Source organism: Amborella trichopoda, chromosome 5, assembly GCF_054954075.1.
Source record: "Amborella trichopoda isolate Santa Cruz 75 chromosome 5, AtrichopodaSantaCruz75HAP2 v2.0, whole genome shotgun sequence".
In the NCBI taxonomy this organism is placed as follows: Eukaryota; Viridiplantae; Streptophyta; class Magnoliopsida; order Amborellales; family Amborellaceae; genus Amborella; species Amborella trichopoda.
Genome location: NC_142340.1, coordinates 8,821,085 through 8,847,853, shown reverse-complemented (window position 1 = coordinate 8,847,853; position 26,769 = coordinate 8,821,085). Strand labels below are relative to the sequence as shown.

Below are 26,769 nucleotides of genomic sequence, written 5' to 3'. Positions count from 1 at the left end.
CCCTTTATATTGGGATTATATTGGGATTATTATATATTTTCCCTTATAACGTATTTTTGGAATGTTAATTTTCAAAATTTTATAGTTATGTCAATCTACACTATTTTTAAAGCTTTAAACTTTATAAATAAAGATAAAAATATAATATAAATCTATCACAAAGATTTCTAGTATTAAAACCATATTTCGCAATACTATTTGAAAGTAGGCTCTAATTTAATTGTTTAGAGCCAAGGCTCTATATACACCCCACCCAAAATATAAAAAAAACCGACCTTTCCGTGATGTCATTTCCTCATATCCAGGACTCATTTTTTTTTCATTTCCACGGCGACACGCCGCGAAATGTCCATCGGATCATTCGTTAACCTAATTTTATAACATCAAGACACAAACTCCCTCCCTCAGCTCGGTCTCTAACCAGACCATGCCCCCCGTCGCACTCTCTCTAACCCGACCACGGGCCCTGCTGTCTCTCTCTAAGCCCTCTGTCTCTCATACCACAAACTCTCTCTCTCTCTAAGCCCACTCTTTCAGGACCGAAATCTCTTCCCCCTCCCATTCTCTCTCTAAACCTCCCTCGCTTCCTCTCTCAATTTGTCTCTCTCTCTAAGCCCAGTCTCTCTCATTCTTAGATCACTCTCTCTCTTACCATTCCCCCATTATCTCTTTTTTAATTTTTACCAGGGTTTGCATATTTTTGGGAAATGTAGACACAACATTGGCTTGTTCAATCTCTCTGCAAGCCCACAAGTAAGTTTGCAATTGGGGATTTTTTTGTAGATTATTATATAAACCTATTAATGGGTACTTGGCTACTGAAATTTGGTGATTTATCTCTTTATCCCTATTTTTGAAGCAATTTCCTCAAACCATTAATGTCTGAACCCAAAAATGTATTGCAAAATGTGGTTGGTTGAGTATTGCTTATTTATCAAACAGTATCATGTTATATTTCAAAGGAAGAGCTTTATGCGCATCTTTCATTAAAATGGGGATTTGTAGCTTTTGGGTACTGCTAAGAAAGTCATGGAATGCTTTCCTCAAAAACAAAAGGCAGTAATAGAATGCTGCTAGGTTCCAAATTCTGAAATATTTGGGTGTCGTTATTATTATTATTATTATTTTTATACAGTCTTTTATGTAGTTTATGGAATAAACTCATTAGCAGTCAAATAGATGCGGTAGATGCCCAATTAGGTTTTTTAGATTCAATTCATGGTGTTTGAATTGTTGAGTAATCATTCCTTTATTCTTAAGAACTGTGAAACTATGCTCTCGGCTCAACAAGGGCATGCAGTATATAATGCCCTAACCATTTTTTGTCTGGAAATGGTCTTGACCTTTTTCTTTTCTTTTTTTTGGTTATTCATAGTTAAATGTGAAATTTAGCAGTAATGGATTTCATCTCTTGCTTTTGACTTAAGAATTGGAAGTTTTTATGTTCAATTTGCTTCAAGTTCATGAAGATTTAGCTCCATATGTCAATTTTCCATGGCTTATTTTGTACCCTGTTGTATCAGTCCCAACTCCATGCCATTTGTCCTCATTTACATCATCTTTTGATTGTGTTTTCTTGACATTTTGATTGATTCTTGTTTGAGTTAGATCATAAGGTCATATTGCTCAAAGTTCATGGATGATTTGGTTCAATATCTTAAGCATATGTTGCTGTTTTTGTTTCCTGCAAAATTAGCAGCATGATGAAATGAATTGACCTTGGTTTGAACATCAATTTGCTCAAATTACATCATACAATGTGTGATCAAAGTCTGCAATTGAATGCTTCTTTATTTGGAGCTGATCTTGTTACACCTAACTGATCAATCTCAAGAAAGCTGCTACTACAGTTACTGATCACATCCATAAGCTCAATCACCAACCACTAATTTGTTGTTATAATGACTTAAAACACCTTTATTACTTCCATTCAAATATGGAGTTCATGTGACAAATGTTGAGTGCTGAAATTGTACATTGACTATTGAAGTTGCATATATTTACTACTGAAATTGCATCAATTGTTGAGTGCTGATGAAAATGTACATCATTTAGGGTGCAAGTGATTGAATTGCGTAACTTGTGAACATGGTTCAACATCTGCAGATTGTGTGCATCTTATTGTAATTTTGTGTTATTTTGATTTTTGGATGTGGGTTATTGCATCAATAGTTTTTATGGGCAGTTATCATTGTATGACTGAAAATGTCATTCCTAAGAAAATGTTTTGCATAAAAATGTCACAAGCTCCTATCCATTTCTCTATCTGGGTCTCAAACCCCCTTATATGTAATTGAAAGATACATCAGGTTCTTGTTTGTGAGAGAGAGAGAGAGAGAGAGAGCATCTCCAAGAGCTTTCACGGTTTTCTTAGTACCTTCCCCCCCACCCATGAGCAAAACAGCAAGCAAAGCCATGTCCATCTCCATCTCCTCTCTCAACTCTTCCTAGGGAGATGTATGAAACCCTTGATATGGCTTAGGTGAGTTTTGCAGGACATCTCTTGAGCCACTAGCCTCTGATGTTGTATGAAACTTGTTGCCCAGGTGAGTTTATTAAGACAACTCTTGAGCCACTGAGCTCCTTAATGGTTGGCACTAAAAAGCTTATGAGTTGCATAAGATGATGTTATCTTAAAAAGTGGAAAATTTATTGTCTAGAAATTATTCCGTTTTATTATTACTATTATGGCTTAAAAAAAAAAAAAAAAGTTTTATTGCTATTCATGGCTTACTACAGTGAAATTCCTAGTGTTCTTGCTATTACTTATCTATGTCTAAGCTTCAATAGTTGAAAACGCCTCTAATGTTTTCCCTTCCTACACTTACTCCTATTTATTTCTTACAACAGTGAAGTTCCTTGCATTCTTATTTACCTGTCCATATTTAGCACATGAAAGAGAGGCAATGCAACAGAGTTTATTATCAAATTGACTAACATCTTGAAAGCCACTAATAAAGGTGTTTTAAGTCAAATATATTGGTGACAACAGTACTTGATAGAAGACGCACCCATGAACTCAAGCAAAAATTGAAGCCTTTATTGAATATTGAAGAATTGTTTGTCTTTATTGGCTTTGCATGTTTATATAGAATTGGGTCTAAACATGAGTGTAAAAAGACTGTTTTGCCCCTGCTTAACAATATGTAGAATTTCAGAACAGTCCCTGCTGTTGCTCGAAAACTTGTGTGATCTTCCATGATTAATCTGGGGTTGTTTTGATACCCGTTTGATCAAAAGATGATTGTTTTTTTGCAGGGCTTGGAATGACGATCGATTTTATACCAATTTTGAGCCATGATCATGAGACTTGAAGTTTGGATGAATCTTGAAAACTTCGGATCGATAGTGCGCTCGTTCCATTATGTTTTTCTTTTGTTTCTTCATTGAATCGCACTGAGTATGCCATTACGATCATGTTGCAACAAACGTAGCTCGATTTTGTGTCTAGATGAAGATTTTGTTGTCTTGAGTTTTTTGTCAGAATCTTGAAATTCCGTAGCCAAAATTTATAGCGGCTTTGACACCTCCGTGTGTGAAATCCAACCGTTCATCATAATTGATGATCGGACAAGAGATAGCTTCGGACCTTACGCACATAATGCAATTGGTTTCGCGTCGATCGGGTATGCGAGCATTGTGATTTGGCCGTCAGAGTGAGGTATGCTGCTGTTGAATTTTTTGCAACTTTCTTTACGGATTAACAACTTCTATTTAGTTTTTTTCCTTTCTCGGGCATTGTCACGGGGCGTACCACATATCAAAACACTCGTCTTGGCGAGATAAATATGCTCATAAAATTTGAGCGCTATTCGACTCGAAACGAGTGAGATGTGGGCCTCGAAAGCCACTACTTGTGAATGTGAAAACAACCACCTTTAATGGTGTTTTGGTGTAGGGTGGGCACATGGAAATAGTGTGCGGCTTACCCCTTTTCGATATTTTACCTATAACTTTGCCCAAGAGTGCTCGATTAAGTCGAAACTTAACCCATAAGAGTTTTTGGCCATGGCGGATCCAATGTCGATGGTCCCACAGCAATTGGAAGCACCAAAAATATAGTTCTAGTTACAAGGTCTATTTCAGGGTGCTAAAGGTCGAGTTTTTTGAAATTGTTTCTTTGTGTTCACTAGCTTAAACATGTTTGATTTCAATGAAACTTGGCTGGTGGCCTTTTGAAGTGCTTATAAAGATCTCGACTAGTTCTAGGATCATTCTGAGACTGTTGATATTTCTACTGTTTTGTCAGGCTTTATTGACCTGCTTCCTCTTTATATCGCATCAGGGACCAAGGTGCTGAAAAGTGCAAACTTACCCTTTTTAGATAAGTTGGCCACAAAATGGTCCAGCAGTGTCTGAATGAGCTGAAATGTGATATCTGGGGGCTTTAGGACCTTTTGAATCCAATGGAAGTGGGCTGGTGTTTATCTAAAGCTCCAGTGATATGGATGTAGTTATAAGGTGCCTTTTCATCACGATAGAGGTCGAATCTGAAAACTGATTTTATCTCTGATCCACCTTAACATCGTCGGATCATGACGAAACTTAGTGGGTGTTCTTAAAGAGTCAAGTGCTACCTCGGAATGATTTTTGGGACCCATCTATTGCCTTTCAAAAATTCACTCCAGATCATAGTTTATTTCAACAGTGCTTCTGTTGTCCGTAGGCATTTTGGTACCCACGGGCCTAGGTCGCGATTGGCTTCCTCCTTATTGGCATTGGCGACGCAAGTTTCAAAAAATACCCTAAAACACCGACGACTTTCCCGATTTAGAAAGTGGTAATCTGGCGCCTAAATCAAGAGATTTTTATCACAAAATGATCGTGAAGGCATCCCCGTCAATGTATGATGAAGGAATCGACCCGAAACATCAAAAAACAATCAAGATCTAGCATTGAAGATCTCAAGTTTATGATCTTTCGTCGGATTTTCAAAGTGGGTCCAACCCTGATTCAATATCAAAGTCATATGTCAAAATGATCGTCTCATCTAACCTGTTATTTCTATGTTGTTATTTTCATCGAAAGATCGTTGGAAGCATCCAAAAATGGCCCCGAACCATGGCTATGGCTTATCGATCCTTTTTGGGGGCCATTTGGCCATTTTCATGATTACGGCTAGGGACAAAAAATGGGACTTTTTAATTAAAAAAAATGTAATATTTGACAATTTCATTTTCTTTTAATCATCCACCCTTGTTTCAAGAGGTTGATATATAAGTTATTTAAGCCATTATAACCTAAGGTTGGAGAGATTGATAAAAAATTATTGGCCTTACCCCCTTGAGCTTGATTTTTGGTTCTATCTTTTTTGCCCCAAAGAGAGGAGAGAGAAAAATTTTACCTATTTGGAATTACCCTTAGAACCCACACTTCCAACATAGAATCCCTCACTCTCAACATCCGTAGTTCTCACTTCCATATACTCTAGCCCATTCCATAGTCCTCACTTCCATACACCCTAATACCTTCTATAGTCCTCACTTTCATAAACCCTAACCCTTCCATAGTCCTCACTTTCATACACCCGAACCCCTTCCTTAGTCCTCACTTCCATACATCCTAACCCCTTCCATAGTCCTCACTGTCATACACCCTAGTCCCATCATAGTCCTCACTTCCATACACCCTAGCCCATTCCCTAGTCCAGAAACCCTAATCCTATCCCTAATCTTCTACACTAAGACCCCAACCCATCTCAAGGTGTACCACAAGAAGGTTAGGACCAACCTAGTACTTGGGTTTGAGTCTGTGACTCATACTAAGTACCCAACTCTTCTCTCTCTCTCTCTCTTATCTCTCTCTTTGTCCCTCTTATCCCACTTTATTTGTCTATCTTCCTCCTCTCTTTTCCCTCTCTCTCTCTCGCTCCTCGCCCTCTCCTTATCTGACTGGTAGCCAAGCCGTCCGTTCCCGTCTCTCTCTCTCGATCTCTTTCTCTTCCTCTCTCTTTCTCTCTTCTTCCTCTCTTCTCCCTCTCGCTCCCCCTCGGTCTCCTATCTTCCTCTCTCTGTATCTCTCCTCGCCTTCTCCATCTTAGGCCATCGGTCTCCTTCTCTCTCTCGCCCTTGGTCTCCTCTCTCTCTCTCTCTCTTTATCCTCGCCCTCTCTCTCGAACTGGGCCAAGTTACCGATCCCCTTCTTTATCTCTCCCATTCTCTCTCTTTGCCCTCTCCCTGTCAAACTAGTGGCCAAGCCGTCGGTCCCCTTCCCTCTCTCTCTTTCTCCCTCTCCCTCTCTCTTGTCTCCCTCTCCCTCTCTAACCGATGACCAGCCACCTTTCCTCTTTGTTCTATCTCTCCTTCTCCCTCTCTCACTCTCCTCGCCCTCTCCCTCTTAGATTGGTGGCCTCCCCTTCCCTGTGTCTCTCCCCTCTCTCTTTCTCCCTCTCCGTCTCTCTTCTCGACCTCTGCTTCTCTGACCAGTGGCCGGGTCGCCAATCCCCTTCTCTCTCCCTCTCTCTCTCTCTCACTCTCTCTCTCTCTTCCCTATTATAATTTTGTGAACGAAGCTTCTGCTGCTAAGATTTCCCTTGCTTCCTAGATGGTAACCCTTGAGAGCTGTTTAATGTTTGGAAAGGAGAAACATTAGCTGGGAGTTTAGGATGGAGAGATGTGGCAGTGACAGCTGCACTGAACGGGTTTCTTGGTTGGCCAATACGAAGGTTTGTCCTATTACTGATAAGATTGCGATTTTGGCCTCCTCCCGAGGTCTAAGCTTGATTCCCACTGTGATGTTTTTACTAGCTTTCGATTTTTGCTGCCTTTGTGATCATGTCTAAGAAAGTAATAGGATTAGAAGCCTCTACATCTAAGGAAATTTCCTTCTTCATATTCCTCATGCATGTTTGCGCTGCATCGATCTTAGGCATGGGATTAGTTTGGTACATTGAAAGATCCCTTCATCTTTGGATGTACTTGTTTATTGACTCATTCATCCCGTGGGTCATTGTGAGAAGTTCTATAGCTTGAACATCTCGTTCTACCTCATAGAAGCGTTTGTAAAACAAATGCTCTATCTCTTCCCAAGAATGAACTAAGTTTGGGGGCAAACGTGCATACCACTTAAAGGCAAGCCCAACTAAGGTTTTTGCAAACTGCCGAATAAGCAGTCTGGAGTCTGAAGCTGATTCTTGGCATGCTGACAGGAAATGGGCCACATGCTGCTGGGTCGAACTAGTACCATCGAAAACAAGCAACCTTTCCCATTGATATCCAGTGGGAAAGGGAAATTTGATCAATAAAAGGTGGGTAAGGCTTCTTATAATGAATACTTTCTTGTAACTTTGAAGCTTGTAAGCCTTGGATGCTTTTGTTGATAAATCTTTGAATTTCTTCTTGGATAAATGCCGATGGCATAGCATGAGAAGCTACGTTGGGTTGGTCATCAAAGTAGACATGGAGGTTTAGAGGTCTTGGAGCTTGGGCCATAGGAGGAAGTGCGAGTCTCCTTTCTTCTTCTTCATGTTGGGTTTCAAGAGGAGAATTTGCCTCTTGATGCGAGGATGCTCCAACAGGTCTAGCATTTTCAAGTCTTTTGAGCTTATCCAAGATGTTGCTTAAAATTTCCTCAAAGTGAGCCATCAGATTTTCAGGTTCCTCCCCCTCATGCATACTACCATTATATCAGCTTGTTCACCAAAGCTGAGTAGTTCTGCAGTAGGGGTGATCATAGTTCTCTTTACACCACGATCTGCCAGTCCAAGTAATAAGGTCTCAGCTTGCCCTGATTGAGCTTGGGAATGCCTTGCAGATCGAGTGAGTACACGCTCTTGAGGACCTTATGGCCGTTCTGCTACTGGACTTGGCACTTCAAGGCCTTGGGGCCAACGCTCAATTCAAATAGGCTTGAGACGGCCTTGGGGCCATATTTCCCCTAATTCATTGTGACGTCCTTGAGGCCACGAATCAGATGAACTAGGTTCATCTTCTTGCATATCTACGACGCAGCAATGAATAGTTCCACTTGTCTTGGGTTCTTCCGTGGTTCGCAACGGATAGAACAAATTATACTTTAGTAGGTCTTATGAGGTTGAAGACTCTACTTTCCTCTTTCTAAGTGGCACTTTCATGCCCCTTATCTACTTGATGCGTAGGTTCCAGTAAATTTTCTCCTAAAATTGAAACTAGCTTTGACATCCTTCTCGACTAGCTCGCCCACCGAGATGAGGGCAAAATTGATCAACTCAGACAACGCATGATATCCTGGGAGAAGGGAGCTTAAAGTTGACTTTGGAAGCTTGGTTTTGCCTGGAGAAGGGGCATGCTATTTGGTCGTCTTTGGAGGCACCATCTTGCCCCGAGTCCAGCCATGAGGGCCAGCTCATGCATATGAAGAAGAAGGAGTGGATAGGATGGTGCTCGAAGGCGTAGCTAAGGGCACGTTCAATGACCCTTTTCCGTTGCCATCAACAACATCATTGGACCTACATGTGTGTGCATGGCCCACAGAAGTGCTTGGGGTGGTTTGTGATCCAATCCCCAGTGAAGTGAAAGGCTTGGTATTTTAAATACCTACCTTTTTAATTAGAGCAGCCTTAGGACCATTAGCATGCATGTGCGGTTCTTTAGAAAACCTTTGATTGTCTTGAAGGTCATGTGCTCGTTTGGTCATAGTCTTGGGGCTGCCCCGAGCTAAGAGATTATTATGCAATGCATTAGTGGTTTGGAGACCGCTTTGGGTCTGGATCCCAAAGCAGGTGAGGAGACGAGTTTAAGCTTTTTCTTGTCCCGTTTTGTCACGGTGATGGTTGAACCATCGGCCATGATGTGTGTGAGTGTGTGCGAAGTGACTTTGGAGCCACTCGAACTGGCATAAAAATTGCCAGGGTGAAGTGTGTGTGGCGACATGCTAGTACTAACAATGCCATTGTAGAGTGAGAATGAGGTAGCCTTATGTTTACCCACATAAATGGTGGTCTTAGCAGACCCCACCGAATGAAGAGAAGAAGTGGCATCAAAACCACCTTAAGCTTAGAACTAGCTGAGTGTCTGCCAATAACAGGGCGTGCATGAATGCAGGTGGTTTTCAAGCCACCAATGCAACTGATATCACATCAAAAGAGAGGGGACAAGGGGCTTGAGTACGCTTTCCCAAAGTTTCTCGAGCCTGAACTAGAGTAGCAGGGCCAGCCAGGCCACTCGAAGAATGTATGGGACAAGCAGATTAACCAACTTACTTCCCATAGTTAAGGTCACAAATAGGGGAATGATGAAATCCCCGATTTGGATGAAAGAGGAGTGATTGAACTCCATTACAAGTTTAGAAAAAAAGAAAGAAATGAGATGTCTGTTTGAGAACAATTCGAACCAACTATAGGGTGGCGTATCCCCAGTGGAGTCGCCAGTTGGTTGGCGCCTGGTTTTCTCTCTCTTGTGGAGGAAGGAGAAAACCCTCTCTAAAACGACCGCGAAGGGTCCACGTGCCTGGACGCTAAAGGCGTGCATGTGTACTCTTTTTCATGCTGATAGGAATCAACAACGAGAGAGATTTTATCGACAAGGGTGTGTTTAGGTGCCTACCTTGCCGTTTGGGGCTTCTGGGATACGCCCAGGCAGTGCCCTCTTAGAACAATTACGCAGCCTTCGGCTGTATGCCAGCTCGGTTTGGGCACGAACTCTCCTCAAACTTCAACACATCATCTTGTTCGTTTATCTTGAAACTTGTCATGTGAATTCAAATAGCGCTCCTTTATGATTGTTCACTCGAGTGGGGGTTGGCTGGCAAAGAAAGAATGAATAAGAAGGGATGACAAAAATCCTTTTATCCGTTCAGACGCTACAAGACTTAGCAATCAGAGCAACTAAAGAATCGAAACTCTCTTGACTACTAGCTCAGAATGACTCCACCCGAGTGAGTGAGGGAGAAAGCATCTATGTCTCTCGCAACTTGACTCGACTGTACAGAGAAGAAGCTAGAGTGGCAATCTAAATGTTAAAACTCTTAAAATAGCTCTGAGAAGTATTAATTCAAACACCTAATGGATAAAAGATATTATCGATGTACAAGGGAGAAATGAGTGAAGAATGCACGGCAGAACCATATCCGCACAAAGGAGCAGACATGAGTATGAACTCAAAGGGGACAAGAGAGTAGAGACAGATGTCTGCTCTATGGTGCGGCTCCGTGCTCTACAAGTAAAGAAACAAAGAGAGAAGGAAGAATGAATGGGGTAGCAAAAGGCTGGGGCCGCCCGTCACTGCGGTTCCATGCACAATGGAGCAAGGACCAAGGGGAGAAAAAGACTAACAGGGTGATAAGATGCCAAGACCGCAAGTCGTTGTGGTCTTGGCATGACGTAGTAGAAAATAGAAGAAGAAATACAGGACCGCACTTTGTCGCGGCTCTGTTTGTGGCAAGGCGAGAAGGAAGTGCAGAAAGAGAGAGACAGGGCCACTGGTGACTGCGACTCCGAGGTCTCATGCATGCAGAGATGAGAGAGAGAGATAGGGACACAGGTGACTGCAACTACGAGGTTTATGTGTGCACAAAGACGAGAGAGAGAGATGGAGTTGTAGGTGACTGCGGCTCCGAGGCTTATGCGCACGCGAAAACGAGAGAGAGAGAGAGAGAGAGAGAGAGAGAGAGAGAGAGAGAGAGGCTATGGGGTTTATGGCGCATGAAGACGAGAGAGAGAGATGGGGGCCACAGGTAATTGCAGCTCCGAGGTTCATGCGCACGTGAAGATGAGAGAGAGAGACGGGGCCGCACGTTTGCTATGGCTCCGGGGTGTTGCGTAGCAGAGAGAAGAGAGACTAGGGGAGAGACGGGGCCGCAGGAAGCTGCGGCTCTGGGTTGCTTACTCAAAGAAGATGGGGTAGAGAATGAAAGAGAAAGGAAAGAGAGGGGAAAGAGGAGAGAGAGTGAGCTTGGGGTGTGACCTAGCCTAGGTGCACCACCTTAGCCCCTTTGCTTACACAAGAGAGAGAGAGAGTGGCTAGCCATGGGTCAAGACTAGAATCCATAGACCATGGTGTAGGCTTGGTTGTAAGCTAGGATGTAGGCTAAGGAGTGTGGACTATGGTATAGGCTAGTGTGTGGGCTAGGGAGTACAGGCTAGGGGTAGTTTCTCTCTCTACCAAAGTTTTCTCTCTCCACCAAAGTTTTCTCTCTCCTCACCACTTGGTCCAAAGAGTAAGAATCAAAGCAGAAATGGCACATGCTTAATGCTTCAATTTTAATAACTCTTTCCAACTCATTTACAAATGACTTGGGTTTCCTTATATAGAGCAACCACTAAACAAGGGTGGAATGCTAAAAATTTACCCAAATTGTGGAAAATTATAATTAAATGGAATTAAAATAAAATCCCCTTTTTGGACAAGATGACCAAAATACCCTTTAGATCTTTCGGGCAAATGACAAAACCATCCCTCCATGAGGTGCCTCTTGCCATTGCTAGATTTCGAGAGCTTTTTCAAACACGTATGGTGGCAATTCGGGCGATCAATCGTCGTATCTATCACAAACATTTTGATGCCCTTTGATCATCTTGAAGCGGACTTTCATGAAGGACCAAAAATCTGGCTAAGTCCATAAACTTCGACCACCAATCCGGTACGATTCATGATGTTTCGAGTCCTCATTTTGATCATGAATTAAAGAGTAGTTTGTCACTAAATTTCGTCCGATTTGGTTTCTGTTTGAGCAAATTCAAAATTTGAGAAGTTGCCGAAAAATGGGATTCCGGCGAATGGAAAATCTTGCCTTTTTCAACCTCAAAATTCGCACTATTTGGTTTCCAATTGTGTGAAAAAATTATACCAAACTATAGCCCTTCACGATATGGTCACAACGAACCCAAATTTTCGATGATCCGACAAACGGATCTCAAGTTATGACTTCACGAAGTTTGAGACGTCTTCTTGTTTAGAATTGTGACTTTCATGGTTTCGGGGTCATTTTCTCGCTAGAAATTCTCTCGTCACGGTCCACGTCACGATGTGTGCTATATGTCAAAACAACTGAGTCGTCGAGGCCTAGCTTGTGTGTTGAGCTTGTTCCGACTCAAAATGAGAAAGTTATGAGTATTTACAAATCATCGCAAAATGAGAAAACACAGTTTCTATAAATGGAAACTGATTCACCGATACTGCATTGTAATAGTGTGAAACCGTCTTTTTAGGGTAAGTTGGTTCTAGAACGGTCCTGGAAGGTCCGAGTGAGCCCAAATTTGGTCCTTGAAGGTGTTTCGACGTTCTGGAACTAATGGCGGTGGTCAGGAACTGTTTTGAAACCTCGAAAGTATGGCTATAGTTATAAGGTCCATTTTTAACATGATAGGAGCTGGATTTGAGAAGCGAGTTTCGTCTTGATCATATCAAAACTAATTGGAATGCAACAAAACTTTGTGAGCATCCTTCGGGCATCCCAAATACCATTTTCATGTCTATTGAGGCCGTTCTAATACTTTTTCAGAGGTCACCCAATTTTAGGCTTATTTGCAGTGTTTCCATAGTCTGGCGGTGTCTTGGGTACCGGTAGGACCAGGTTGTTACTAGCTCTCTCCTTATATGACTCAGAAATACAAGTACATAAAAAATGACGTATAACAACTTGCCCCGCCGAATGCTACTCTTCGAGAGAAGCGAGAAGTGTAGCATTCAGAGCAAAAATGTTTTCGTCGATGTTCATCTTTCAAATCATTACTAAATTCACTGTTATTGCCTCTCAACAATCTCCATTGGCATCAACACGATCCTTGAAGAGGAGACCATGCTAAGCTTCTTCTCGGAGGTGCGACTGAAGTGGACTCTAGCGATTGGGGGCCTTGCTTAGGGGGTTCCTTACCAATGCTACTGGATCCATTTTCTGGGAGGGTGCCCTAATAGGGTGCCTTATGGAAGGGCTTGTCGTTTCGTCTCAACAACACCTCCTAATGGACCAACTAGTGGGTGGCCTTGGTGGGCTTTGCTCCCAATCTACTTGGTGGGGAAGGGTTGATCTAGGTTTGTGCCAGCAACTTCCAAACTTCTTGGCTTTGAGTGAGTGCCATGTTTAAGGGCTTGCTAACAGCTTTATTTGCAACAACTGAGGGTCCTCGGTGGACTTAATCTCAGTGTCACGGGGACTTTGTTTTGAGAAGGGCAAATCTAGGTTTCTGCAAGCACCTTCAAATCTTCTTGACTATGAGACCAGGTAGTGGGTGCCCTTGGTGGGCTTTGCTCCTGATCTAGTTCATGGGGAAGGGTTGATCTGGGTTTATGCCAGCAACTTCCAATCTTCTTGGCTTTGAGTGAGTGCCTTGTTTAAGGGCTTGCTCCAACATCAACAGCTTTATTTGCAACAACTGACGGTCCTTGGTGGACTTAATCCCAATATCGTGGGAACTTCGTTTTGAGAAGGGTTGATCTAGGTTTCTGCCAGCACCTTCAAATCTTCTTGACTATGAGATCAGCTAGTGAGTACCCTTGGTGAGTTTTGCTCCCAATCTAGTTGGTAGGGAAGGGCTGATTTGGGTTTCTGCCAGCAACTTCCAATCTTATTGGCTTAATTGGTTGAAATTGTCTTTGGTCAAGAGTTGCAACAACTTGTTTATTGGTCCAAGCGTCCTTTCGGGTTTTCACCTGAACTGGATGGAAGTGGCACCATAAAAATGGTTTTCACCAATTTCTTCTTTTTATTGAGGCTCTTTTACCTATGACTTCGAGATCACGTCCACCTTTGATTTCTATTTTTACTCATGGTGCCTTTTCCGATTTTCACCATGCCTGGTTTTCTTATTGTCAGAACTCTTTTACTCATGGTGTCATGGCCATGCCCGTCTGTCATTTTTACTCATCGCGCCCTTGACTATGAGACCAGCTAGTGAGTACCCTTGGTGGGTTTTGCTCCCAATCTAGTTGGTAGGGAAGAGCTGATTTGGGTTTCTGCCAGCAACTTCCAATCTTATTGGCTTAATTGGTTGAAATTGTCTTTGGTCAAGAGTTGCAACAACTTGTTTATTGGTCCAAGCGCCCTGTCGGGTTTTCACCTGAACTGGATAGAAGTGGCACCATAAAAATGGTTTTCACCAATTTCTTCTTTTTATTGAGGCTCTTTTACGTATGACTTCGAGGTCACGTCTACCTTTGATTTCTATTTTTACTCATGGTGCCCTTTCCGATTTTCACCATGCCTGGTTTTCTTATTTTCAGAACTCTCTTACTCATGGTGTCATGGCCATGCCCGTCTGTCATTTTTACTCATCGCGTCCTTGTGGGTTTTCACTATGCCTAATTTTTATTTTGGCAATTTTACCCATGGTTTCGTGGCTATGTCCGCCTGAAGCTCTCACTTTTGCTCATGATGATCTTCACTGGATGCTCATCATGTCCAGTTTCCTCTTTTTTTTAGAGAAACTCTCCTCTTTGACAAGGCATAGGACAGAAGGGTTACGTTTGGATAACGCTCATTGGGGTAGCAGATACCATAGTCAGGCTTTTATTTTGGAAATGAACCACCTTGGGGTTTTTTAGTCCTTTTCAAGGTGGTATATGGTTCACATGTGCTGAGTATGGTGTTTCAGATGGTTCAGTGGCCAGCTGATGCATAAAACTCCACAAGGGATGAAAAACATGTGTTTGAGAGGTAAAGAAATAGTTACCTCACTGGGAATAATGGTCTTGTAGGTGACAATGGACCACGTGGACCATTGAAAGTGGTGACTTACAGGGGATGTTGGTATATCAGGCATAGCGATCCACTAGGGGATGTGTATTATCCAGGGTGATGAACAACTGGGAGCAGTAATTTATTGGGGACGTTGGTCTATTGGTATTGCTAGATTATTGAAACTGATGGCCCATCGAGAGCGGTAGCTCACTGGGGATGATAGATCGTCGCGAGTTTTATGACTGTTTAAGTATAGCAGTACTCATGGGATCTCATGGGGATTTTGTCATGCAGTACATACTCCATGGGAATGATGGAGATTTGCAGTGAGGCCCAAGTGATCAGAGGTTTTAAAATGGGGTGTTTGAGATTCTCATGGTTTTTACTAGTTATTTGGAGTAAGGTATAAGACTCCCTTGGGGAAAAATTGTCTTTAAGGTTTCTCAAAATTGGTTGGATTTATCCGGGGTCATACTGGCATTAGAAAGCTCATGGCTTGAAATCAAAAGGTCTTGAATAGGGGGCTAATGAGCTTAGAGTTCAGGGCTTCACTTTGGTCAGAGATTACCCATAGAGGTGCTAGTGTGTGTAGGTAGAACAAGAAGCATGGCTCACTTGTGTACCGAGTGTAATGTGCTAAGCCCTAGGGACTTATGTGAGTCTGCGAATGTTTGAATGAACTCAAGAGACAAGGTTCAAGTTTTAAGTACGAACCTAAACTTTTCAACCAATGAAAGGGGGACAAGAATGAACTTGACGGAGCCGCACATGAATGCCTACCCGAAATTGCATGAGGATTTGTAGGAGAAAGAGGTGTATTATGATGGGATAGCGTGTATGCCCGTGTCCAAGGTTTTATAGGAGAAGAAGAACATTTTGCTGGGGTTGGACGTTTGCGCATGTTCAAATTTGCACGAGATTTTTAGAAGAGAGAAATGACAGTTTTGTCGGGGCGGCGGAAAAGGAACGTGCTCAGGTTTGCATGAGAAATCAAGGTAAGAAGGTATTTTTACGGGGGCCGCACAAAAGGTGCGTGCTCGGGTTTGCACGAAAGGCTAAAGAGAGAAGGTATTTTTGACGAGGTCGTGCGAAAAGTGCGTGGCCGGGTTTGTATGAAAGGAGGGGAGGAGAGGGTATCTTGTCGGGGCCGGGTGACATCCGCGTGCCCGAGCCCGCATATAAGCGGGCCGGAGAGTTTGGGCACAAAGCTAGAGTGACGGTGTGACGGAGCCTCGCAAGCGTGTGCAACCCGCGCATTTCTCCGCATAAAAGACGCGTTGGTTTTTTTTCACCCTATTTCACGTCAAGTTAAAAATTTCTTAACCTTTACCACTCCATTTTTGTCTTCTTTGAGAGGGATCAATCAAGATCAATGAGACTTTTGTGAAGCCATGGTTAGCACAAGTTCCTCCCCTCCTCAAGGTATGGATCGTTCTTCATTTTCTTTCGATGTTGTCTTTCATTTCCTCCTTTTATTTTCTTCTTGCTTTTGTAATTGCGCACCAAATGTTTGGTTGAATGCCTCAGCGCCTCTTTTTGTTTATTCTGAGTACGTCTTGACTCTCCCAAGCATGCCTTCATTTGTATGATTTTTCTCACACCTTCACAAACCATTTGCATGAGCTTCTTGACGAATTTTGCTTTGAATGGGTCACAAGCATTGTGCATATTCACATCATGAGCACCTAGGCATGCTCATGTGCATGCACCGTGAGCCTCTCGGTGGTGATAGCTGAATTCGTGTAGGCATGTATGTGCTCATGCACCCTGTGCTTTTGGGCAATGTTCCTGGACTTGCTAACTATGGTATAGACACAAGCCACTCCTTTTGTTTATAACATGTGAGATAGTTAGGAAGAGAGAAGAATTCACATATATACATGTATGCCTCACAATTAGCCTCTTTCAATCGTCTCTCTCTCTCTCCTAACTTGGATTATTTTTATTTGGGTAGCCTTCGTCAACAATTTAACTAAGATAAAATTTAATTAATCGAGATTTGATATATTAAAGAGAAATTAAGAGCTTTAATGGTGATCAAATATCATCCCTTAATCTACGGTAGTTAGTTAAGGATAAATGGTTTTGAAGCATCTCTCACCTTATAGATTTCCTAACAGGAGATTTCACAATGCATCTCCGAAGAGAACCTTTTACACTCTCCTAAACGCTAATTCCTCTTTACAAAAAGGGTGCTCACCCTCTTCATTTTACAAGTCGCTTATGCAATGTTATGCTGCTAAGGTTTAGAATGAGAGGGGCCTTAGTTAGTGGCATGCCCAGCCCAAGAGAGAGAGTGAAAGATAGTCCATGAAGTGCGACCTTGTGTTGTCCATATGCCTTATTCATGTCCTAGGCCACACAACCCATCTACACCATGCTTCCTCTCCACACCCACTCCTAGCCCCATTGACACTCATATGCCTGCTGTAACAGCTTCTCTGTAGGTGTTCACAGCAAGGCTTAGTGCCTCCTATTATCTATATAAGGCGCTTTCTATAAATTCTCATTTTGCACCTATATTCTCACCCATGCTCTAGCATATTGCTTGCATTTGCCTCCAAAGACTCCCATGCCACACAATAAATTTAGGACACATATCCCATTGTTTCTACAATTCCTTTAACTTGGAGGAAAGCTTGCGGCTCTTGTAAACCTAGCTTTTCGAGAAGTATCTGGTTTGAGCTCCCCCCATGGTCAATGCTCATTGATTTGAGTTATTTGTTGAGTTATAATGAGAAGATATAGCTTTTGGTTAGGAAAAGAGCCCGGGCTTAATTGGTCAGCCCTTGACGATTTGCAACGCAACGTCTTATGCTCAATTCCTACCAAGGGTGTAGGGCCCCTCTCTCCTGACTTACCCAAAAAAAACCAAAAAAGGCTTTTGGTTGAGTTCGTATGTCTTGAAAGGGTTTGATGTAACTGTTCTACAAGTGTGTTATTGAATTTTGTTTAATTTTAGATTCCCTTGTATTCAAGCACTATCTAGATCTCCAAATGAATGGATGAGTTGGGGGCAATGATGAGGTAGTTTTATTTTGTTTTGAGTTTTCTACTAGAAATTAATTGGGTTTGTCAGTCCATTTCCTCTGTACTTTCATTAGTGAAGTGCATGTAAAGGGTGCACTTATATGTATTGTGAAATTTTTTGAAGCGTTGTGTATCTTGAGACCAGACGCTACACGTTACGGTTGCCACATGTATTGAGCTAACTAACTCAAAATCCGAATGCTGCTGACTTGAGTGAAACTCTTCCACTCCCCTTTATTAAGAACATGACATTCAATAATGGAAAAAGTTTATATAAGGTTTGCAACCTTGAAATGTAGAACTAAAGATGCACCTAAAAAATCCATCGGAAAAGGTTATTTTAATATTTAAAAACCTTCTAATTGATCATCTTGACATCAAGATGTATATATATATATATATATATATATATATATATATATATATATATATATATATATGTATATATCAATAAAGTTCCAAAAATAGTGCATCTTGCAACACATTGTCAAAACAATCTATTTTCAAGATTTTCATATGTTTATAGATCTACTTGATTTTAACCATTTTTGGAGTTTAAAATTTTATAATTAGATATGAAAATAGATTTTCAGATAATCCTAAGAATTTTTTACACTAAAATTACATATTATGATAAAATTTGGTGGTGCGCCTTAATTAGATTGTTTAAGGTTGCAACTTTTTAGGAACCACAACCTTAAATAAAAGATGAGAGGATGCTTATCCCATGCCCAAGCATTTATCTCAGCTGCCAATTCCATAAAGAATTCTATGAAAGAAAAGAGTTGGGAATAAGCAGGGAATTAGACAATGAGATAGGATCAGGTCGATCGAAAAAGAACAAGGCATCTAAAGTAATCATATACAATCCTTAAATAGAGAAAACATACATATTGAGAGTTTAGGAAACAGGGAAGACATACAATGTCTTGTTCGCTGTTCTTTATAACCCCATTCCTATTCTCCTCTCAAGACTCTGGAAAATTTAAAGTTTCTCACTTTTTAAATGTAATTAATAGATAATCAACTGATGCACTGAAAGGATTTGTCCCCAGAGCAAAGGGATATGTAACATACTTTTTTCCTTTGTGAAAGAGAGAGAAAATACACATGGTTTAGGAAGATTTTCCATGCGAATAAGAGGAGCTAATAGGACCACAAATCTTTTGAATTATAATTGAAGTATGATTAAGAAGCCTTTCGATCAATAAAATCATATAAATCTATTATAAAGATGATTGGAAACTCATGTTTAATTACTATTGAATTGTTTTTGAAATCTCACGGAGAACTAACGATTTGTTTGTCTATCATCGGGAACAAAGTATGCGAGTTTTGAACCAAAAATTTTTTCCTACCCTAATTCACATACTGATTTTGCAAGCTAGTATAACATGATCTATGGATCCAAAGGCACCATGAGAAAGAAATATAGAGCATCACAAAGAGGATAAAATTGTTCTCTAGAGTGATAAAGAAAATTTTATCAGAGGAAATCATGAGGAGAACATTGTCAAGGAACTTGAACCATGATAGGAAATCGATATTGAAACTAAACCTCAAAGAATGCGACTGGAAATCTATTTAAAGGAGATTATGAAGGAAACAACAACACAGAATATTGCTTGGGGCACTAATCTATAGATGAAGCTCACAAATATAAAAGGACTCATCTGAGTAAATGCTATGAACATCAACTCACACAACTTGTTAATGCTAAAGCTAGAATTTAAACAGAAGACAATTGGCAATTTTAATGCTACAGCTAGAACAAAAGACTGGAAATTTTATCATCATTGGCAGCAGGATTAACTCAAGGAAAATTTATTTTACTTCATAAAAAAATGCAGTTTTGAGTCATACTTCATCCCTTGCATATAAACTTGAATATTCATAGACTATTCTGCAACTGTAACTTTTATAACTAATTATCTCAATATTAAGCTTTCATTTCCTACTTTTTCTGTCGAAATGATTTATTTCGTGGTTGACAATCTTTCTTGGAGTGTTGCTTCCATGGGTAAAAAACAAAGATTATCCGAATTTAGAAAACATTAATGAGCATTAGAAGCTATTTCTTATTTCTACAAATACATACTCTGACATATTCAATACATTTGCTAATAACCTAGAAAATTATAAGATGCTTATGTAATTTTACACTCTTATCATGACCAACTAATATCTACTTATTTGCACTTTGAACAAGAAATAAATAAAAGGCCCGTGGATTTCTTATTCCAGGATCTGTGGAAGCTCTTGATGACAATTAGTAGTTGTAAAATTTGCCCTGGCTTCATACAAGGTACCTAAACAATAGGTTTTTTGAATTTTAAAAGGTAGATCTTGGCGTAATGTATGCTTCAAGGGGTTGGAGCTTATGAGTGGTGAAGAGGACAGTGTCATCATCATCGCCTTGGCCTTCTTTGAGTGTCCATTTGAACTCTTGTGCCATCCTAGCCACCGCAGTGCATGAAATGTTCATGGCTTGCATTGAACCAGCGCAAGCCCTCCTGCCAAGACCAAAAGCTAATGTCTTGTGCATGTCTTGCAACTGATGCTTGCCAGTCAGGAACCTCTCTGGCTTCCACACCTCTGGATCCTCCCACTCCTTCTCATCTCTATGAGCTCCATAAATGTTGATGGCAATCTGTAGTAGTTCCCATGCCAAATAAATACAAACAATGAGGGTTTTCATGATTTCACTGTGTATGAAGTATTATTGAAAGTGGATATCAACCATCGACTCTGAAAGAAACAGAGGATGCCAGTTTAACTCTAGATATCTTGAAATTACATTACGAAGGCAGAATAGGCATGAGTCTGAGAAGGATTTAACATTTTAAACATTGGGGGATCAATCATCATGTGTAAAACATGAGTATGTTGTAAATGCCATAAATTGAAGTATCTATGTTGTTTATTGAAGCTAACAATCGCTTTAGCTTTCCTTTTCCCTTGGCAGGGCACTTATAATGCGTGATGGTGAGTTTAAGATATAGTGCACATTTTGTTTTGGTATGTAAAGCCTGCTCATATAATATTTGGAAAGGCGCAGATATGAACATCCGACCAACCTGAGACCCTTTGTGGATGTGATAGCCCCCAATCTCAGTGTCTTTATGAGCATACTTGAGGGGCATAATGGGGACTGGAGAATGTTTTCTGAGTGTCTCATGAAACACAGCATTGAGGTAAGGCATGTGTGGTAGATTTTCTTCAGTCACCTTCTCATCCCCACATACACTCTTTATCTCTTCGTATAGACGCTCCTGCACCAAAATCACCACCCAACAATGTCACACACTCGGTCCCTCTTATCTTAATTGTTGGACGCAAAATTTTTAATCGTAGGTGAAAGAGAAAGAATCTACTACCTGGCATCCGTGGTTCTTGGCGAGCTCATACATGGCCCATTCGACCACAACAGGAGTGGTATCAGAGGACTCAAGTAAAGCCTCCCATATTAAAACCAGCAATTGCATCTCACTAAGTTCCTGAGCCTCCTCCAGCAAAAACCTCAAATAACAGAGATGTTCCTATAAGGTACACCATTTTATGAGAAAACATGCTTAATTTCTCTTTCTTGGCATCTAATTTTTGTTAGTTAATAAAACAAACAAGCATCCCTTAGGCATTGGCATAGACATCTCAGTTTCGGTCATGGAGGTCAAGGCCTTGAACCATCGAAGTCTATGTCAAAAAATCGAAACAAAATGTCCTAGCCTTTTTGAGGATTTAGACATGGGCTTGAGTTGTTAGTGGTTGATGGTTTCGGCATGGGCTTGAGTTGTCGGTGGTTGACGATTGCAACACTGTGTCCCAAGACGAATACACTCCAACGTGATGGACAGTGTGGTTCCTTCGCTAAGGTGCTGTGGTAAAGAAAATAAGACCACCTTGGGATCCACTGCAACAGGATGGTGTATGGATCCATTCCATATGTAAAATGCAAGGTTACCTTATATCTTAGGGGATGTTGTCATGGCTTGAGCAATGAAACTATCAAAAACTAAAATACATTTTAATTAGAATTATAAACTTAATCGAGTACCTCGTCGTGGTCAGGTTGCCGCTTTTTGTAGAGGTTGATGAGGGCACTTGTAACAAGATTCCTGCGAGTATATACATCATTGACCTTCTTCTCAACGGATTTGTTGGGGAGCCAGGAAAGATAGGGGAAGAAGTCCCTCCAGTCAGCCAAGCCGGCAACCAGCAGGAGGTCGGCAACGAGCACGTCATAAATTTCAGTTTTTGGAAGATTGCCACCCATCTCCTTAATATACAATGTGTCATAGTTCTTCCCCACTGCCTGCTTCATAGCTAGCCCCAATGCTTCTCTCTTCAGCATGCTCCTTATGCTTACCACTGCACCAGCTGCCTGCTCATGCAGCTCATGTAACATGCTCTCGATCATGCTATCTCTGTGGCAACGGAAACGCTTCTGTGATGCAACAGTACGTGAAGTTAGGAGAAAAATAGAGGGAAATTCTAAGAGATCAACTATTTAACATTAATAATTTGCAGCTATTTACGACCCTTACAGATGTTCCCTGATATGGGCTACTTGAAATTTGACCAAATAGTAATGGATAATTGAAATTAGATTCAAACATTATGTTAAATAGTTCAACTCTTAGGCGCAAATCGATAAGTTTTTTTTTTTAAAAAAAGACAAATTTGGAGTTTCTTCACTAATGGAACGTTAATTTCATTTCATCCTGTTGGAACAATTAATCAGAAGAATTTTGCTTTGTCCTCAACATCACCTTCTCCCTTATGCATGGCACCTACTCTAGCTTCTTAACCAAATTAATTATTTTTAAATTAACTGTCCTTTAATGTATTTTTATAACTCTCTCTTTGTATTGACAGTGTTGGTTGAATGAAAATAATATTAGACTATTGGATTATACATATGTTGCACGTAGATATACAATGTGGATATACATGACAGATATAAGAATAACAGAAAATTTGAAAATTTCCTCGTTGAAGAGTCTGACAAATTTATTATGAGTATAGTAGAAGTACAAAATTTTAATAAGTATAATGCATAATTATTTAATAAAAATATTATAGTTATTGATTTTTAAGAGGAATACTTAAAACTTTGCACTATTGTTATAGTTATTATTCCTCTAAGTGTTATTTTAACAATAGTATAATACTTGATGATATTAGTATAATCATGATATCATGTTATATTAGTAGATATGATTTATATAATCATTATTACAAATTATAAATGTCTATTATATATTTTCATTATTAAATAATTAGCAATCATCCATTGTTGAATTGATATTTTCATAATTATGTTCAACAATTATTATTTATTAACATTTCATTTTAATAAGTTTTATTGCTAAATATAGGAAATATTGATTATTCTTGTTAAATTATTCAAAGATAATGTCTGCTTTCTTATTTTCTTTTAAGCGTTATATATTAAATTTTTTTTTTGAACGTTATATCTTTAGATATTAGTGACCTGAAAGCATGCCTTAAGCAAAGCCTCACTGATGTTACCGTAAAACCCAAATAACAACATTACATAAAGGAAAAAGTTTATATAGAGCCGAGGATCTAAACAATCAAATTAGAGCTCACCTCAAAACTTTCACTAGAAGAGGTTGTTTTGATACCCAAATATCCTCAAATTTATTATCTCGATATCAAGATGCATGGACATGATGAAAACATGGATTTCAAGTTTTGGGATTAGGGAATCTAGTAATGCTTTTTCGGATGGTGAATTTTCAAGATTTTCAAGTTTTATGCTCGATCTACACTATTTTTTAAGCTTTAAATTTCATAATTAGATATAAAAATATATTTTAAGGCTATCACAAAGATTTCCAGTATTGAAACTATATTTTTCGATACTATTTGAAGATGCGTTTTACTTTGATTGTTTAGAGCCTTGGTTCTATACAAACCACACCCCATTATCTAATATTAATGTTTATTCTCGTGCACCAAAAGTTCTTCTAAAATCTCTCACTTTGAAAGGATTTTCTTTACCAATATACATTCTCATAAAAATATCACAGAAAATCTCATAAAGACTCAATTTGAAAGGATTTTCTTTACCAGTATATATTTTCATTAAAATATCACATAAAATCTCATAAAGTCCAGATATTTTCTATATTCCTACCTCTTCCATTGTTTCCAATTCAAGCCTCTAATTGTATATATTATGAAAAGATGGGATTTGCTTTGAGAAAAAGGTCATCTACATTAAAAAACAATGAAAAGAATGGATAGTTTTGACTTCAATAACCACCCCTAGGCTGCCTTATGCCCATATAAAACAGTCACTCTGCCCATATAATACTGTTTGGATGCTAACAAGTACTATAATACCTGGATTCTACCTAAGATGGCCAAATAAGTAGCTTTTAACACAATTTAGATGGGAACAGCAGAATTATTGGAGCTACTAGGGACTCCCTGTCTTATAGGCAAATCAGTCATTGTTGACTCGGTCTCACCGGAGCGACTCGAACAGTTTAGGGCCTGAGTTAGGTGCCAGAGCGCAATAAAGGGGATAGACTGAAATCATAAGTGCACGTGTGACAAGTACCACAACATGACGTAATGAGTTCCATTCTAATCGACTCTCTAGCTAAGGTATTAAAAAAATAAAATAAAATAACATTTTAGGTCTAGAGAGTTAAACCTGAGAGTTTGGGTTGAGGACTGAAGAGAGATAATATCTTTTCATAAGCTTATGGCGCTCCCCGTAGTCAGCCATGGCCACCATCCACTTATCTGCTGTCACCAACATGAAAATCCATGAGAGTTTCCTCGTCGAGAATGACGGGAATCTCGTCACCATCACCTGTGACCCCAATGAAACATCTAAGCTCGTATTCTTTTCATGCTCATAAAATGATATCAAGCATGCATCAGATTTTACATAATTTAGAGAGGGAGAGGGAGAGAGAGGGACCTCTCTGGCGAGCTCAGAAGAGGTGACAACAACAAGGGTGGTCGTCCCAGTCTTGATGGTGTACAAGGGACCGTATTTTCGAGCCCATTTGGTGAAGAGTATGTGAGGCACCGTGCCCTTCATTTGATGCAAATTCCCGATAACTGGCCACCCCGGCACCGCTGTGGAGAGCAAAAGAGAGAGAGAGACAGAGAGAGAGAGTTAATTCAGATCAAAGCCTGTATTCATGCGCAATCAGACCACCCATCTGAAGTTTCTCTTCTGTTATACAAGGGCGTATACCAGTGTAATGCACTTAATATAGTTTCCCTATACTGTACTACCACGTCTGTTGGGAGAGACAATTGAAAAGCACCCCCCACAAGCCAAAAGCATGCTGAATTGGCAGCACTTTTTCAAATATTAATTATTGGGAAAATATCTCCATATCTCTTGTTTTTAAGTTTCATTTCACAATAAACTTAAAGTTTTAAAAGATATTTTGAGACAAAAATTATAGATTTTATTTCTTCTAACCCTTTGAGTTAATTTAAACTTGTTTTTTTAAGTCAAACAAATCTAAAAAGATATACTTTTTCTAAAAGTCATCATCTCAAACTTCTAGATAAAGAGAAGGGCTTCATGGAGATAAGAGATTACCTGGAGAAGAGAGACGTGTTTTGAAAATTACGAGAGGAGAGAGATTGAGAAAGACGCAAGAAGAGAGAAAAAGAGAGAAATTTGAGGTATATACGTGAAGAAGAGAGAAATGATTGAGTTTAAAAATAGCATGTTTTTTTTACATTTGTTTAGGTTAAAAAATAAGTTTAAAGTAGAAAGGGTTAGAAGATATCTTTTGAAACTTTGAGTTTATCAAGAATTGAAATTTAAAACTAGAGGATGTTGAAATATTTTCTCTTAATTATTTGAAAGGATAAAAAATTTGGAAATATTTTATTTATAGAAGGTGACCCTACCAATGTCATCAATTGGTGTAATAGGTTTTTTAGACCTCCATGACACCTTATATCCACACAAGTTTTGGAGTTATTATCAGATGACATTACGTGTTTTTGTCCTGTCTATCGAGAGGTTAATGCATGATTTAGTAAATAAAAGAGCTGCCTTAGATTTTTTATTTTTTTCCAATTTTTATTTTAAATCCGTTTCGCCTTTTGTAAAAGCCCATTTGATGTAATAATACAAAATATTCTTGTCAAAAGAGAGGGAGAGATGGTAACCCATGTCACCCGTAGAACATAGAGAGAGAGAGAGAGAGATACCTGGGGGGCTTCTAAGGCTTCCATTCTTAGCTTTGAGGGCTCTATGAGTGAGGAGCCATAGTAGAAGGCCAAGTGCGGCCGCGGCCCCTGAAACCCTCCATGACTCTGGAGACAACTCCATCGTCCTCCTTTTGAACAATAAGGAAAGAACAGACTCAGTGCTGAAGCCATCTTGCTTCTCCCTCTATTTATATAGCTGCCAAAGACCAACCACACATCATTATTATTATTATTATTATTATGGAAATATCAAAGACCATTCACATTGTTTGGGTCAAAGTGTTATGTGCCCCTGATAATTTCTGAAATCCCCTAAATTGTTTTGGTTTTTTTGCTTTTTTCCATGAAATCTTTGCTAATGTGCGTGGAAATATCAAAGACCATTCACATTGCTAATTTTTTTGTTTGATGGCATATTTGTTAGCATCTTTCTAAAAATTATTTCTAGCATCTTTTTTCTAACCATTTGGGTTCTGCTATTATCATTAGATTTTTTTCCTAATTATTTGGGTTCTGCTGGCTATTTCTAGCGTCTGGCTTTCATATTCATGTGTGAAGAATCAATATGTGACATATTTTTATGAAACCTTTTGCTGACCTGCATGTAAATTTTACTAAAGGAGTAGGGCTCGGGCATGGATGGTTATGGGGGGGGGTTCGTCAACATAGTGTCACATCCTCCGTTCCCACCATTAACATGTCATATTATTTTTCACTGATTGTTTTAGGGGCCTAGTTCTATGCGGCCAGCCTACATATTTATTTTTATCCTAATTTTTAGAGAATATATAATCTTTAACATGAAGATCATGAATATAAAAACAAAAAAAACAAAAAAAATTGAAAATTAAAAATAATAATTATATTAAAAAAAATATTTGGATTATTAGTTACACTTGTTTTTATTTTTATATGGACCACCTA

The 26,769-nt window shown here is 39.7% G+C and overlaps 1 protein-coding gene and 2 long non-coding RNA genes across 4 annotated transcripts in view; 2 read left to right on the top strand and 1 right to left on the bottom strand.

Annotated features, from left to right (window-relative positions):
- Window positions 1-672: 672 nt before the first annotated feature.
- The window catches only part of LOC110008050 (uncharacterized), a 38,352-nt gene continuing 12,255 nt past the window's right edge, over window positions 673-26,769 (top strand). Inside the window, exon 1 of the long non-coding RNA XR_016055860.1 lies at window positions 673-753. This is a non-coding gene — a long non-coding RNA (uncharacterized LOC110008050). The remainder of the gene's footprint in view (window positions 754-26,769) is intronic.
- Window positions 13,782-22,235, top strand: LOC148781935 (uncharacterized). 2 transcript variants are annotated; one of them, XR_016055862.1, is made up of 4 exons: window positions 13,782-16,014; window positions 20,675-20,816; window positions 20,977-21,168; window positions 21,691-22,235. It is a non-coding gene; the product is annotated as an uncharacterized LOC148781935 (long non-coding RNA). The 2 variants fall into 2 exon arrangements; XR_016055861.1 differs by having other exon boundaries at window positions 13,862-16,014; window positions 20,681-20,816.
- On the bottom strand, window positions 19,666-26,697 carry LOC18425989 (ent-kaurene oxidase 2). Its single transcript, XM_088867360.1, has 7 exons — window positions 25,846-26,697; window positions 24,584-24,744; window positions 24,311-24,472; window positions 21,677-22,066; window positions 21,000-21,161; window positions 20,700-20,894; window positions 19,666-20,272 (listed from the first exon to the last, which is right to left on the bottom strand). The coding sequence occupies exons 1-7, from the start codon at window positions 25,964-25,966 to the stop codon at window positions 19,955-19,957; spliced, it is 1,509 nt and encodes a 502-aa protein (XP_088723486.1). The 5' UTR covers window positions 25,967-26,697; the 3' UTR covers window positions 19,666-19,954.

Excerpts from the sequence above, each read along its gene's own strand:
- LOC18425989 (XM_088867360.1), bottom strand. The coding sequence starts at position 25,966 with ATGGAGTTGTCTCCAGAGTCATGGAGGGTTTCAGGGGCCGCGGCCGCA. Across the intron at positions 24,745-25,845 it reads AAGCCTTAGAAGCCCCCCAG|CGGTGCCGGGGTGGCCAGTT; the intron begins GTATCTCTCTCT and ends TGCTCTCCACAG. Across the intron at positions 20,895-20,999 it reads CCAAGAACCACGGATGCCAG|GAGCGTCTATACGAAGAGAT; the intron begins GTAGTAGATTCT and ends ATTTTGGTGCAG.